The 16435-nt window shown below is 40.4% G+C and overlaps 1 protein-coding gene across 1 annotated transcript in view; it reads left to right on the top strand.

Moving 5' to 3' along the window:
* Positions 1-995: 995 nt before the first annotated feature.
* Positions 996-16435, top strand: part of FRZB (frizzled related protein) — a 33713-nt gene continuing 18273 nt past the window's right edge. Inside the window, exons 1-2 of the mRNA XM_057745628.1 lie at positions 996-2274; positions 9567-9614. Of these exons, the coding sequence (XP_057601611.1) occupies positions 1797-2274; positions 9567-9614 (526 nt within the window). The 5' untranslated portion in view covers positions 996-1796. The remainder of the gene's footprint in view (positions 2275-9566; positions 9615-16435) is intronic.

A 16435-nucleotide genomic window follows, 5' to 3' on the forward strand; every position in this document is an offset into this window, starting at 1 on the left:
CTCAATGAAGGCTGTGTTCTCTGACGTTCTGCAATCCTTTTGCTCAGTGATTTCCCATTGAAAGGGCAGGGTAGGAGGGCCTCTGCAGGTCATTCCATTTACAACATGCCCTGAAACGGGAGGAAGAGGGAGAAGGAAGGAGAGGCAGCTCATTAGTGGAAGGAGCAGACCAGGAGGGGATCTGTTTTCCATTTCCTTTTCTAGATTGCGCTCGTTTGGATCTTGGAAAGGGTCTTGCTGTCATCAGTAACATCACTATCATTACCCGGGTGGTGTACTTTTCCTACACATTCCTCTCAAGTGTTAGATGAAATTATTGGTGAGAAGAGTTAATAAGTGCCATTTTATTTTAGTGAGTAAAATCAGAAGAAAAAAAATGACCAAGTACTTTGAAGCAGTTTTCACTTTGAAGCTGAAAAGCAAAACTCAAAAGTTTTAATTCTTCAGGGCAAAGGAAAAAAAATAAAAGAAAAAAACCAAACAAACCCGTTTCTTGCTTTTGGTGGCCTATTTGTAATTACGTATAGCTCTTCTTCTTTTTTTATGAAAGGCCATTCTGCCCGCCCCCACCGCCGCCCCAGTTATTCAAAATGCAGACCTCTGTAGTCAGGAGCTCTGGGTGGATAAGGCTCCACCACCGCTGCAGGGGGCCCTGTTTTCTGCGACTTCGACGTTTCAAGTGATGTTGCTTAAGTCTTTCCCCCTAAGGTCTGACTTTCTGCAGAGCCGGTGATCACAGAGGTGAGGCTATAGTTGGCGTAAAGGAACTATATCCAGGGAGCGTGGGGCTCGGGTGGGTTCCCATGTGGGCAACTGGGGGCACTCCTTTGTGGGGATTTGGGGTGGGCTCTTCAGTGAGAGGCTGGGGGATCTCTTTTGGAGCCGGGGGCGGGGGTGGGGTGCTCCCGCGTGTGGGGGTGGGGAAGAGGTGGTCGTCTTAAGTCTGCTCTGTCTTGGGTTATCGCATCCTCACTGCTTCTCCAGGCTTCCCGTTCCTCCGCCTCCAACCCGCAGACCAGTCTCCGGACCCCCCGCCCCCACTCCCTTCGCGGGAAGGGGAGCGGACGCGGGAGGGCTGGGACTGCACCGGGGCGGAGCTGCCTGTCGCGCCAGGAGGTGGGAAAGTGAAGAGCAGCGGGTCCAAGGCACAGAGCTCCCGTCGAGGCTCCTCCTGCCGGTCCTCGCTTGCCAGCCGCGGTCGCTGCAGCAGCAGCAGCTCACACCAAAAACTGGATCTTTTTGCTCAGCCTACAAGACTTACAAATTCTTACTGCACCCTCCTCCCCCGTTAGGAGTCTTTGCCCTGTATTTCTCCCTCCTCCCCATCCTCCCTCCGGTCCTCCTCTTCACTTGATAGAATTTCATGCTTCTTTTAGCACCTTTTCGTAATCCAGGGGACGTGACACCTACCAGCGCTCCAACTACCTCGGCTGAATTCTACTTTTGTTTTTATTTCTCCCTCGCTTCCTCTTGTTTTCCTCGCATTTGATTCATCTGCGAGGCCCGATGCTTCTGCCAGAGGGAGCGAGGAATAAATAGATGCTGAGGCCCCAGAAAGCTTAGACGTCGGGAAAGAGCAGCCAGAGCTGCAGGAGCGGCAGGGGCGGCGGCGGCTGGAGCTTAGCGAAGCTCGTGGGACCCCATTGGGGGAATTTGATCCAAGGAAGCTGTGAGGTTGCCGGGGGAGGAGAAGCTCCCAGATCATTGTGTCCACTTCCAGGGGGGAGGAGGAGACGGCGGAGCGGGCCTCTCGGCGTCCTCGGCACTGCTGCACCCTGCCCCATCCTACCGGGATCATGGTCTGCGGCAGCCCCGGAGGGATGCTACTGCTGCGGGCCGGGCTGCTCGCCCTGGCTGCGCTCTGCCTGCTCCGCGCGCCCGGAGCTCAGGCGGCAGCCTGTGAGCCCGTCCGCATCCCCCTGTGCAAGTCCCTGCCCTGGAACATGACCAAGATGCCCAACCACCTGCACCACAGCACCCAGGCCAACGCCATCCTGGCCATCGAGCAGTTCGAAGGTCTGCTGGGCACCCAGTGCAGCCCTGATCTGCTCTTCTTCCTCTGTGCCATGTACGCGCCCATCTGCACCATTGACTTCCAGCACGAGCCCATCAAGCCCTGCAAGTCTGTGTGCGAGCGGGCCCGGGAGGGCTGTGAGCCCATCCTCATCAAGTACCGCCACTCGTGGCCGGAAAGCCTGGCCTGTGAGGAGCTGCCGGTTTATGACCGCGGCGTGTGCATCTCTCCCGAGGCCATCGTCACTGCCGACGGAGCCGGTGAGTCCTGACACTGCCAGACCTGCCCCCCCACCCTCACCCCTCGTCTTCCAGCCGCGCACTTCTTGGAGACCTTGTTACTCGCCTTTACTCTCTGATTCTGTCTTCTCTTTTCGGATCATTTTTCTTAATCTCTCTCTTAATCACCCCTCTATCGAGCACCGTGCCTTTTCCCCCCTCATCTCTTCACCCTTCCAAACTGATGGACTCTATTCCAATAGGCGATCTGTCTTTCAAAAACACTCAGTTCATTGCACTCCCATCACACGTCTACTCAACACTGCCCCTTCACTTCCGCTCTTTAACATCCAAGTAACCACATCTTGTATAGTGATGCTCTTTTCTTTCTTTCTCAATTTGTTTATAATCACTGAACTTTCCTGCTTGATTCTCTTGCATTCTCAGTCATCAGTTTTCTGTATCCCTCCTGTTTAGCTATTTGTCGGGATTGTACGGTGAAAACAGAAAACCAAGGCACAGTTTTCTTCTAATCATTAAAAAATGCCAAGATAATTCCAGTAACCTTACTCCAACCCGCAGATGTTAGTGGCATGTGTTTGCTCAACATCCAATTTGAGCAATTACCTTCATCTTAAATTTCCCCCTCTTTTCAATGAGATAAATTGTTCTTCCATTGCAGACTGAAATAGCTGTGAAGCATTGCTATGCACTGCTAATTAGCTTCTGAGACTCACTCCAGCCACGGAGCTGGCGGAGTGAAATTGCTGGGCTCTTTTCACATTCCCACATGCCTCCAAGTCATTTTGTAAATGACATATGGATGAAAGGAGTTATATTTAAGGCGTGTTATCATCATACACTCATGTAATGTTATTTTTAATCTCACCCCTTATCCCACTCTTATGCTCTGCAGATAATTTGTCTTCGATACCTCTTTCATGCCCCTTCTCTGTGTGCATCAGCCACAGATTCTTTTCAATCTTTCCCTACTATAAAACTTTATTGCAGTTCTACATTAAATAGAATCAATCACAAGTTGTTTTCTCACTAGTATTTGGTCTAATTAGGACAGTCATAACTCAAGACCCCAACTAAACCTAGTTCATTATGGTCCATTTAATTCTAACTCAATATCATTCCCACCAATTACCCAAAACTTGAAAATTTCACCCTTCATATACTTTAAATATAAACTTAATCTTTTATGATTGGTCCTCTTTCACACCCTCCTCAGAGCAGCTCTGCCCTTAGATGTGATGATTTTATACTTTCTTCTCTGTTCATTTCTCAGGCATCACCTTTTTCTTCTTTTGCCTCTCAACTTGCCCAGCTTAAGTTCATGTCCTTAGTCCATGTCTAGGTAAAATAGTTCTTGGTGGTCAGGGAACTGATTTGGAAAAATTGCTTTCTGTGCACGTTGACCCACTTAACATACAGTGAGTGGAGAGCGGAAAAGTACTTGTACAAATAGCTGCGAAACCAAACTGAGCAGAGAGATTTCAAGAGCTTTCTGATGGTCACCTCACTTGGTTTACTACCTTTGACTACACCTATTGTCATCTTGATTTTAATGATGAACCAACAACTGGTTGTTTAAAGTAATCAAAAGTGTTTCTTATCAATCTTTGGGCTAAAAGAGCACTCTTGAGCTTTTCTACTTCTCCACATTTATAGGCTGTGCACACGCTGAGAGAGCTAAGTCAGTTGCTGTCCTGGTCTGCCAGGCACTTAGATCAGTTAAATGCTGGTGCTCCTCTCAGGCTGAGGGCTAGGAATGAGGTGACCACGGTTCACACTGAAATGCATTCCTCCTCTTGCTCTGAAACCTCTCTTAGAGATGGACCTCAAATGAGAGAGGTTTGGCAAGGTTAATGGCTCTCAAAAGCCATGGCCAATATGGATGGGAAGCGGTTTCCTTAAGTGTCCCTGAGGTACCTATCATCGTGGACCAAATGTAGAACAATTGCCTCATTGAAGCATTCGAATAGGACATGCATGGAAACAATTTGTCAGTCCATGGGACCTGGTTGCTAAGCTGCTTTAGAATGCCATAATGTGCTTTGCTGACAGCATTCTTGCTAGCAAAAGAAGTAGGGGTAGGTGGCAGTTGGAACTGTATTTTAGTGATGTCATCCCTACCTCCTCCCTTTATCATAACCCTCTGTTACAGTAAAGTCTCTGTGAATCAGAGATTGTGGTGGCAGGAGGGAGCTGAAGGGGAGGGGGAGGGGGAATGGAGCGGTAGATTCTAGCCTGAAGGGTCCCCTGGCTTCCAAGGCCAACTTGCTGAAAATTACATTCCCTATCCTGGGTCAAACTGTCAGGCACCTGGAATTACTTGGGAACTACCACGTGGCTAGTTTAATTTATGAGGCAATATGCTCCTTGGTTCAGTGGGAAGTGGGATATGATCGTTCACGAAGCAGGGTTGTTGTTGTTTTCTTTCTTCCTTCCTCTAGGTATAAACAGAGTTCCTAAGTCTTACGCCTAGAATCTAGCAGAATATAAAAGCAAGGTCTCCCTGAATAAAATGCAACCACCTTTTACATTTCTTCAATGTCAAGAGGATTTTCAAATCCTACCATTCACACAGATACTGTTCTCCGGTAGTACATTGTTACTCCACCAAAAAGTTTAAGGACATTTTACAAAGCAAAATGAACTGGAATATTGCTTATTGAACTGGAATATTGCTTTTTGTCTTGAGGTATTAAGGGCAAGCATATTTTTATAAAGAAAGTATCATATCCTCCTGTTATTACTAATAAATTCACATTAAATTTATTCTTTCTTCACGTTTTGTATTTACTATAGAGTTGTGCTGTATGTACACCTGCTTTATCTGTGAATTCAGTTCAATTTATTCTGCCAGTTAATTAAGATACTAGTCAAATCTTTACTATTGTATGGTGAGTAAAGGCTATGGGCTTGGAGTGGGGCAGACCAGGTGTTGAATCTTGACTCTGCCTCATATCGACTGTTACTATAGGGAAATTATATAACCTCTCCAATTCAAAATTTTCTAATCTGTAACATGGAGATACTGTCTGCATTCCATGGACATGGTGAAGATGATATTAAACAGCATATAGAGTATCTGGTACATAGTAAGTCCTCAACAAATTGCTGCTGTTGCTGTTGTGATTTTACCATTATTAGCATTTTTATTCAGTTGATTTTTTGCTTGGTTTTTTTGGACAAACATGGTCTGTTGGTAAATGCAGATACAGCCTAGAACTTTTATCAGCTCAACTCTGGGCAACACGCTTCACACTAAGAACGAAAGGAGAAAGCAGACCTTATTTCTCCTGAATATAAACTTAGTATTTCATCTTGCACAAATCGACCTGGACCTCAGGTGCAAGAACAAATCCCTTTGGGAGCAACAGGAAGAAAGAATGAGTCTGAGGGATGTCCGTTAATTACCAGTAGTTTATCTCAGGAATGTAGACGTTGAGTGTTGCAGGAGATTTATGGTATGATATTTAACAGCTATTTATACAGCCCCCCAGTTTGCCGTGCCGAAGGCTTTATAACTGCTCCTCAGTCATTGCTGCTTTTTGTTGTCACCCCAGCTCTTGCCCGGCACATTTCTCCCAGCCCTCTCTCACCTGGCAGAACTGGGCCAGCTTTCACATGCATGCACTGCTGTTTAATCATTTCTCCACTTTCTGGGGAACAGGCAGCCTTTTCTTTAGCCCTGGTCTACAAATATTTGAGGGGCCAAACACCAAGAAGGGAGAATTAGTGAGTGTGATATGAGGAGGAAAATGGAAAGGAAAGGAGAAATGGAAATTTTAGATGAAGACCAGAGAGAAAACATGATTCTAAAGCATCTTCATGCTGTCAGCTATTGGAGGGCACTCGGGTGGGGTAGAGAAGAGTATCTTGGAACGCGACGATGCTGAATTCTGTTTGTAGCTGGCATGATTATCAGTGGTAATGGAATCTTACGTCGTCTCCAAACCGTATTTTAATAATTCACTTTTCTCTTGTTCCCACAACATTCTAAACAGTTGTTTGCTATAAATAGCAAAATTGACTAAGTTATATTTGTCCTTTCTCCTCCTACTAGGTGTATCGAAAGAGGAGACCAACAACCACCACCTAGACATAGAGTTCTGAATGATTAAGAATTGGCTATGTAGCCTCAGTTTAAAGAAGACCAGTTTTCGAGTTATAGGCCCTTAGTTGGAATCCCAGATTTGCCATTAACCTTGTACCTTGAGCAAGTCATTTGACATTAACATTGGGATTGTGAAGAACAAAAGAAATATTCATGTGACGTGAATGATAAATGGTAAAGCAACAACAGCGTGATCAGGAAGATGTCCTTCTCAGAACAGGAGTCATGAGCAGCCACAGAATTAGGACTAATGACACTTCGTGTGTTCCAGGTGCCCCTCTAAGTACGTGATGCATAATGATTTATTTAATTCTCGTAATAACTCTCATAAATGGTAGGTACTAGTACTCCTACCTGTGGAAAGGGAAGCTGAGTCATATAGAGAAGTTAAGTGAACCAAGTCCATAAAGCTATTAGTGGAAAGAAGACTCAAACCAGGACCTGTTCTAAGGTATACTTCCTCTCTTATGAAGAAATAGGTGATGCTAACTGTAGAGAGAACCTGTCTTTTGACCATCAGATTTCAGTTAAAGGAATGAGTTTTTTTCATTGCATTTCAAAAGCCCATTTCTATATGGCCTAGGAGGATAGAAGGCAGCCCTGGACAATGGATTCCAAGAGATAACAGATAAGTACTTCTCTGCACTTCGGAGACAGCAGAGGACATGCATTCCAGACGCTCCTGTCTAACCCTGAGCCCCTCAGTCTCTGCAGGCCCCAGAGTGAACTCATCATTTCCTTACCCTCATACACCTATTCGCTTCTAGTATTTTCTGTATTGTTAAGAGGCACCACCACACCCATACTCCAGGCCTGGGAGTCAGCCTCGCTTCCACCCTTTTCTTTATCCCCCACGTTCAATAGGTATCAAGTGCTATTAGATCTACTCTGAATCCAATTCCCTCCCCTTCTTCTCTAAAGCTACTTTCTTTGTTTGGGCCTCACCATTTCTTCCACGCATTATGGAGCTAGAATGCTAATTGGCTTGCTGACCTCCAGTATGGCCCCTCCGTATTCCAACAGCGTGATCTTTCTGAAATACAAATCTGTTGCTTAAGATCCTTTGGTATCTGCTTCTAGCCTTCATGATCTCATGCCTTCTTACCTTTCTAGTTTCCGTCCTCTCTGCTTACACCGCTCTTTTAGCCCCACTGGCAGACTCGCAGGGCCCTCAGTGAGTCCTGTGTTTCTTACCCCACACCTTGACATGTGCTGTTCTCTATTTGGAAGACCCTCTCTTCCTTCCGCAGCTACTTTAGAACTCTTCTTCTGGAAACCTCTATGACCCCTACCTGAAATCCTTGGGGCATAAAACCTATTAATAATATGTACTATTTTAATTTAGGATAATTTTGTTAGAATTCCTAAGTTTAACTTTCTGAAAACATTTTTTTTGACTATTTATGATCAGAAAACTTTGGTTTTCTCTCTTATAATTCTAACAACTGATGTCTAAGCACTTTAAAAAGTGTAGAAACATTTTCCTATGAATAAGAATAAAAGAAGAAAAACAAACTCCCAGGTTCAGCTTCTTCAAAGCGGTTTTCTTCCAAGAGAAGAATTTTATTTTTCATCTTTATTTCAACCTTTCTACATTAAACAGTTATTTTAAATGTGGATCAATATAAATTTTTAATTTATAGAGAGATCACTTTTGTATAAATCATATGCATATTATCACATGATTATTAGACTTATTCAGGAATAGAAAAACCATTGGCACATTAATTTAATACTTGGATACATTTACAATGAATAGAGTCTTTGAATAGAGGTCATTAAATTCACAGTATCTGACCTGAGTGGAACCAAATGTTTTAGGATCAAGTATGTGTTATCTCTCTCTTTTTTTTAAATTTGGTGGCTGCTATCTTTCCTAGGATATAGCTTTTTAAAAAAGTGAGAGAGTAGCACAGACATATATATACTACCAACTGTAAAACAGATAGCCAGTGGGAAGTTGTTGTATAACAAAGGGAGTTCAACTCGAGGATGGAAGATGCCTTAGAGGACTGGGACGGGGAGGGTGGGGGGAGTCGAGGGAGGGAGGGAATACGGGAATATGTGTATAAAAATAGATGATTGAACTTGGTGTACCCCCCCAAAAATAATAAATTATTAAAAAAAAATTTATTTTTAATTTTTGCCCACATAGCACCACTTGTGGGGTCTCAATTCCCTGACCAGGGATTGAGCCCAGGACACAGCAGTGAAAGCCTGGAATCCTAACCACTAGGCCAGCAGGAAACTCCCTGGGATGTAGCTTAAAATGCCAGCTGATGACTACTAAGCCTGGGAAAGTAATTCATTAATTGTAATTTTGGGTGCTATTGTTCTCAAATGGTATTACCCCTCCTTGTTTAATTTATTCATGGTATGACCTATGAAGTAAAAGGACAGAGGAAGAACATTATTTTCTATTTGTATAAACAGAGGCATTAAACTCATTTAACATCAAGTGTTAGTACAAATGTAAAACGCTCAAGAGTACTGAGTTGAAGTGTCAATGAGAACATATAATTAGGTACAGCTTTGCTGGGGCACTCAGTGTTGTTCATTAGAGGCTGCTTTCTTCACTAGAATAAAGAACAACTTTACATAATTACTATTTTCATTACCATTTATCATTTTACCATTTTCTTGGATTTGGGGATCATGAACAGAGTCGATGGCAATTTCCAGTTATTACTATGTCTATTAATTGCACTGGCTTGGTAGGCTTCCTTTCAGCTAAAGAACTATTTAGTCTGCAGTTAGCCAGGAGCACAAGAATGCTTTCTGCATGTTTTCCTCGAGTACTAGGAATTAAAATGTATGCCAGTGAAGTGTGATACATCTATTTATTGAAGAGGTATATTTAGTTCTTTTAGCCATCAAGAAATGTGTTGGGTGAGTACCTAATATATGCATGGGCTTTATTGTTACAGGAAGTTTTTGTGAAACTCAAAAACTTTATTAAATCCTGAAATAGTATGCACACGATGAGGATTCAAGAGTATATCAACTTTCAATCACATGAAAATCACATCAATTTGACCTACAAATGATAGTGGCAACCTCAGGACGCTAATAAGAATCAATTTCCTTGAGACACCTCGGTCCTTACCCAAATCAGGTTGTGACTGAATTAGATTTTAATATGGGAATTCTTGAAATAATAGCAAATATGTTATGATTCTTGCTTTATTCTATCACCTCCTTTCAGATTTTCCTATGGATTCTAGTAATGGAAACTGTAGAGGGGCAAGCAGCGGTGAGTATATCACTATCTTCCTGCTTTTCTTTTGTGGTCAAATTAGTCTTGATGTTACCTAGATACTCAAATCTTATTTGGGGAACTTTGTGCCCTACATTTTAAAAGTAAACATAAAAATATTTCTTTATTTGTATTAATTTTATTTTTTAAGTTAACATGGTAAAATTTGATCTTTTCTTTTGGTATACAGTTCTGTGAATTTCAAGGCATGTTTAGATTTGTTGTAAACACCACCATAATCAGGATACAGAACAGTTCCATAAGCTCAAAACAAACAAACAAACAAAACCGAATTTCCTCAAGCTTCTCCTACCCTTAACCACTGGCAATCACTGATCTGTTCTTCGTTGCTATATTTTTGTCTTTTTGAGATAGTCATCTATGTGGAATGATTGAGTATGTAACCTTTAGACATTGGCTTCTTTCACAAGTGAGATACCTTTGAGATTCATCTAAGTTTTTGTATGTATCAATAGTCCATTCCTTTTTGCTGCTGGATATTCTATTACTTGTATGTATTACCATTTGTTTATCCATTTATGTCTTAAAGGATATTTGCATTGTTTCTAGTTTTTGGCAATCACGGTAGAGCTATTATAATCATTTGTGTATAGGTTTTTGTGTAAATGTAAGTTTTCATTTCTCTAGGGTAAATATCTAGGAATAGCATTACCGGTTTAAACGGTAAGCGTCTAAGTTTATAAAAAACTGCCAAACTGTTTCCAAAATGACTGTTCAATTTTGCACTAGCAATACTTAAGAATTCTAGTTACTCTGTAACTAAGAATGACTTTAGTTGCATCCTACAAATTTTGATGGGTTTTATTTTGATTTTTCTTCAGTTCAAAACGTTTTCTAATTTTCCTTGAGACTACCTCTGTGACTCGTGCATTACTTAGGATTGTGTTGTTAAATTTGGTGCTGTTTGGAGGTTTATCTGTTCTTTTTATGTTATTAATTTTTATTCTAATTCCATTATGGTCAAAGAATAGAATTTATATGATTTTTGAAAATTAATTAATTAATTTGTTGGCTGTGTAGGGTCTTCATTGCTGCGTGTGTCTTTCTCTAGTTGTGGCGAGCAGGGGCTACTCTTTGTGGCAGTGCGTGGGCTTTTCATTGCTGTGGCTTCGCTTGTTGTGGAGCATGGGCTCTAAAAGTGTGGGCTTCAGTAGTTGTGGCACGTGGGCTCAGTAGTTGTGGCTCGCAGGCTTAGTTGCCCTGCCCCATATAGGATCTTCCCAGACCAGGAATCGAACCTGTATCCCCTGCATTGGCAGGCAGATTCTTAACCACTGCACCACCAGGGAAGTCCCAATTTGTATGATTTTTAATCTCTTAAATTTAACATTTATTATATGACCCAGAATATGATCTATCTTGGTGAATATTTCGTGTGCACTTGAGAAATATATATTCTGATGCTGTTGGGTGAAATGCTCTTCAAATGTGAATTAAATTCATTGATTGGTACTTTTATTTAGTTCTTTTATATTCTTGCTGGTTTTTTATCTGCTACATCTGTTGATCACTGTGAGAGAAATGTTCAAGTCTCCAAATATTGTGGACTTTTTTATTTCGCTTTTCAATTTTGTCAGTTTTGTTTGATGAAGTCAAAGGTAACATTATTTCATGTGAACACATTTAATATTTTTATGTCTTATTGGTGAATTGACCCTTTTCATGATGTAATGTTCCTCTTTATCTCTGGTAATTTCTCTTCCCTATTTTGTTTTATGTTAATATAGCTACTCTGGTTTTCTTTTGATTAGTGTTTGCAAGATGTATCTTTTCCTATCCTTTTACTTTCAACATACCTATATCATTATGTTTTAAATAAATTTCTTCTAGGCATCATATAGTTGGTATTTTTGTTGGTATTGGTTTTCTGTCCATTCTGTCAACCTTTGTCTTTTGATTAGTATGTTTAGATCATTTACATCTGTTGTAATTATTAATGTTTGTATTTAGAGCCACTGTTTTATTTGTTTTATGTTTGTTCCCTCTCTTTTTCATTCCTGTTTCCTATTTCCTAGCTTTCTCTTGGGGTATTTGAATGTATCTCTCTCTCATTCTCTCTCTCTCACTCGTATGCGTGTGCGTTCACACACACACACAGACACCCATGTATCTATCTATCTTTCCATAAGCCAATGTTGTATTTTCTCTTTCAACCATTAATGTTTCTTTCAAACATTAAATATGTTTTAAACAATTCAAGAGGAGAAAAATAATCCACCGTATTTACACAGGTATTTATAATTTCTATTGTTCTTCCTTCTTCCTTGATGTTCTAGGCTTCCTTCTGGTATCATTTCCCTTGTGTCTGAAGAACTTTCTTTATTCTTCTTTTAGAACAGTTCTAATGGCAGCAGATTCTATCAGTTTTCCTTCATCTAAAAATGTCTTCATCACATGTTCATTCCTGAAGGATATTTTCACTGGTCATAGAATTCTGGATTGGCAGTTCGTTCAGTACTTAAGAAACGTTATTTCATCTACTTCTATCCTCAGTGTTTCTCATGAGAAATTGGTTGTCATTCAAATCATTGTTCTCCTATAAGTAACGCATCAGATTTCTCTAGTTGCTTTCAATAATTTTTTGTCCTTAGTTTTTAGCAGTTTGATTACAGTATGTCTGTACATTGATTTCTTTGGGTTTATCCTGTTTAGGATTAAATGAGCTTCTTGTATCCATAAGTTTAAACCTTTTCTCAAATTTGGGAAGCTTGCAGCAATTATTTCTTCAAATATTTATTTTTATACCACATTCTTTTCCACTTGTGAGTTTATGAGGACATGAATTTTAGATCTTTTGGTATTTCCCACAGGTCCCAGAGGCTCTGTTCATTTTCCCCCAGCCTTCCTCTATTCTTTATATTTGATCATTTCTGTTGATCTGTCTTTAAGTTTATTGACTCCTTTCTTAGTCATCTCCATTCCGATGTTGAACCCATCCAGTGATTTTTAAAGTTTCAGTTATTGCATTTTCAAAATTAGGATTTCCTCTTTGTTCTTTATTATATCTTGAATTTCTTTGTTGAGACTTTCTTCTCTCCCTTCATTTCAAGGTGGTCACCATTACTTTTTGGAGAATTTTTATAAAACTGCCTTAAAGTCATTGTTGGATAATTTGCATCATATGATTGCTTTTTTCCACACAAATTGAGATTTTCTTGGTTCTTCATATGCAGAGTAATTTTTTTTTTATTACATCCTGGACATTTTGAACATTATGTTCTAAGACTTTGGGTCTTTAAAATCTTATGGAGAATGCTAATGGTTTTGTTCTAGCAGCAGTCAGCCTAACTGGATTTAGACTGTAAATTCTGACTAGTCTTCTGTGGACTATGATTTCAAAATCAGTTACATTTCCAAAGGCATTTGCAGTGCTTTCCAGGTCTAGCCCATGTGTGTACTACTCAGTGGCCAGTGTGAGATCTGGGCAGTGATTTATATCAAAGTTCAGTTTTCAAAGTCTATAGTATACTGTTAAGTGTCAGATTCACACATACCAAAGGGTGAGGTCTGCTCATCTCATAAATACTTTTATGGGATCATTTCCCAAGCTTCTCCCTCTCCATGACTGCCTCAGTACTTTTTAGTTCCTTGGAGGCTCCCCCTTTGGTTCTTTGGCCAGAAAGCTGGGGCTTTATTTATCCCACCCTGTGATCTACTTCCCGTGACCTCTTCTGTATCAGGGGCCAAGTGGTGGAGGACAAAGCAGTGGGGGCTTGCCCCAGTCTCTTGACACTCCATGTCATCCAGTCAGAAAGGAAAGTTCTCCTCCATAGTTCTTCTCCAACTAGTTCTCCTCCTAGTTCTCCTAGGCTTCTGAGGACCTCCCTTGTAGCAGCTGTTTCTGCCACTACTATCCCAGGATAGCTTCAGAGATGGGATAGAAGAGAATGGAGTGTTAGCAGACCCTTTCCCACTTCCTGAGTCAGAACCAGAGGACTTTTCCTGGAGGACTCTGTCTGTTTGATACCTACTTCCAGGCTATGTTGAAACCAGGCTGGAAGGTACCAGAGGTGGAAAGAATGACAAATCTACTATCACTTTGATGGTACTGGGCTTCTTCCTCAAACTTCCTGCTACTGTTTACTTTTCAGAGTCCTTAAGGAGCTACTTCTTGTGTTCTGTTTTATAACTGTGTTCAGTGGGAGAGACATGATGGAGTCTACTTACTCCATCTTTCCATAAAATAAACCCTAAATGAAGTACGGCATATGTGCAGAAAAGGCACAAATCATAAGCATGCAGCCCAATGCATTTTCACAAAGTAGACACTCTTATGTAACCACTGCACAGATCAAGACGTATACCATTACCAACACTCCAGAAACACTTTGCTGTGATCCTTCCAAATCATTACTTCCACCTTTCTTCCCAGATGTAACCACTAGCAGAAATTCTAACCACATAGATTAATTTTGCCTGATTTTATATATATATATATATATATATATATGGTGTGTGTGTGTGTGTGTGTGTGTGTGTGTGTGTGTGTGTGTGTGTGTGTGTGTGGCTTCCTTTGTTCTTCATTATGCTGTGTATAGCAGAACTTTTAAATTTTCATTGCTATATAGTATTCTGTCATATGAATATACAGCACTTCATTTATTCATTCTAATGTTCCTGGACATTTACGTTGTTTCTAGTTTTGTTGTTGTTGTTTTTTTCAATATGACTAATGCTGCATTTATTTCTGCAAGAACATTATAACTACAATTAGTTACTGTATACTTCTTTTTTACTATCTGGAAATGGTAATTTGTACTGATTTGGATCTGTATGTACTGCCTTGTAAGGTGTCTTATACATAGAAGTGGAATCTTTATTTTATTAAGTTTTAAATAAGTTTGAAACATCAATTTTCATTAGACTGGAACAGTTTTCACTGTCAATTTCCACTGAATCTTATAAGAGTGACAAGCATTTGGCATGAAGCAATGTGCACCAAAGGTGTCCCAACATTTATCTTTTAAAAAACACAAGTGAATTAGAATGATTTATTTAGAATTATGTTGTGCCTTTTTAATGTAATTGAGAGTGTTCTTATAGTGTCATAAAACCTGTTGGAAATCACTGGTGTGCAGTGGTGGTGCTGTTGCAGAAAACTGGTCTGTCGAGAAACCAAGCACCACACTTGGGGGTTGGAGAACTCAGGTTTATTAAGCTGGCGGCCCCAGACGAGCTAACGCTCCAAAGTTCTGGGCTCCAAGCTCAGGAAGAGCTTTACTTTTATAGGGGTCAGTGCACATGTTTACAGTTAGCATGGGTAGGTTGGTTACTTGGTTTACAGAGTACAGAAGTTTCCAAACAGAAATTTACAAGATCAGGTGCAGAACATTCCATTTTTAGCAAAACATCTTATGGTTATATTGGATTGCTAGGTCATCCTGTTTGTTTGTTTTTTTTCCTTCGGCGCAGCAAGCATATTTTACAAAAGCAAAACAAGCATGGAGTTATTCTTAGCTGAGTGCGAGTTTCTAATTTTCCTCTTCAATGCCATTTTAAGGGTCACTCCTGCTATGATGTTTGCTCAAAACAAACCAAAAAACTTGTCTGTATACAGTACAATTAGTGAGTCAAAATTTCAGGCCAAGTGCATGCATGTGCTATCAGTTTGTCTAGAACTTATGGTTAGAATAATATAGCACTTCAATGTGTGAAAGAGAGAAGACATTTATGACACTATAAATTCATATACAAAAACAGTTCAATGTGTAAAACTACCTAGAATGAATACAGTGTTTCTGGGTTCAGTGTTTACTGTTCCTCTTTCATAAATGTTTACTGTCCCCTGGAATAATGAGAGTGATGAAAACAAACTAATAGGCTGGCAAAACCAAGCTCATTTGCTTGGGAAGGAACACACTGACATACTCACATGTTCCAAAAAGAAAATAAAATTTGTTCACATTCAAAATTTTTACTTTGGAGCAATGTAACAGCTGAGGTTGATTATGATAAAGCAGGAAATGAAGAAGACACAAAAACATTGTAACCCTCATAACCCCTCTTTCAAAAGTGTCAAGCTGTTTCTGTCTGGAATTTGGAAAAGAAATGCTTTCACTCCAGTTAATTTATCCTTTGCCTCAAAGCCTAACAGTCTTCTTTTTTTGGAGATAATGACTGTCTGAGCAGCTTCCAATTTGTGAGTGTGTTTTGCTGTTGTAAATCCACTATCATAATAAGGGGTACATTCCCGCTAGTTTCCATAACATGGAGTATGGAGAAAAACAATTTTAGTTCTATTCTGCTGAGCCACTTGGTCTGTCAAATCAACACAGAAAATGAAGGCAGGTATTCAAGTGGTGCATTGAAAAGATATGTCGTTTATTAAAACAATTCTGAAAAAGAATCCCCCTCAAACCCAGTTTTCTACTTGGTGATGGTGACCAATTTATGAGCTTTTGTAGTTGAAAAACACAAATTTCCCCAAAGAGGCGATATAGTTAGTAAATTCTGACACTAATTAACTGTATGAGCATGACCAAATTACTTCACCTGTTATTTTGGGTCTGTTTTTTAATATAAAATCAGATCATATTGACTGCTGAATTCTGATATATGCCTGATATATTTTCTTATTTTTTTTTTCATGTGGACCATTTTTAAAGTCTTTATTGAATTTGTTACAATACTGCTTCTGTTTTACGTTTTGGTTTTCTGGCTACAAGGCATGTGGGATCCCAGCTCCCTGACCAGGGATGGAACCTGCACCCCCTGCATTGGAAGGCAAAGTCTTAACGACTGGACCACCAGGGAGGTTCCATATTTGATATAGTTTCAAATTTGGGAAACATGAGTAA

This window comes from Hippopotamus amphibius, chromosome 8, assembly GCF_030028045.1.
Source record: "Hippopotamus amphibius kiboko isolate mHipAmp2 chromosome 8, mHipAmp2.hap2, whole genome shotgun sequence".
NCBI lineage: Eukaryota > Metazoa > Chordata > Mammalia > Artiodactyla > Hippopotamidae > Hippopotamus > Hippopotamus amphibius.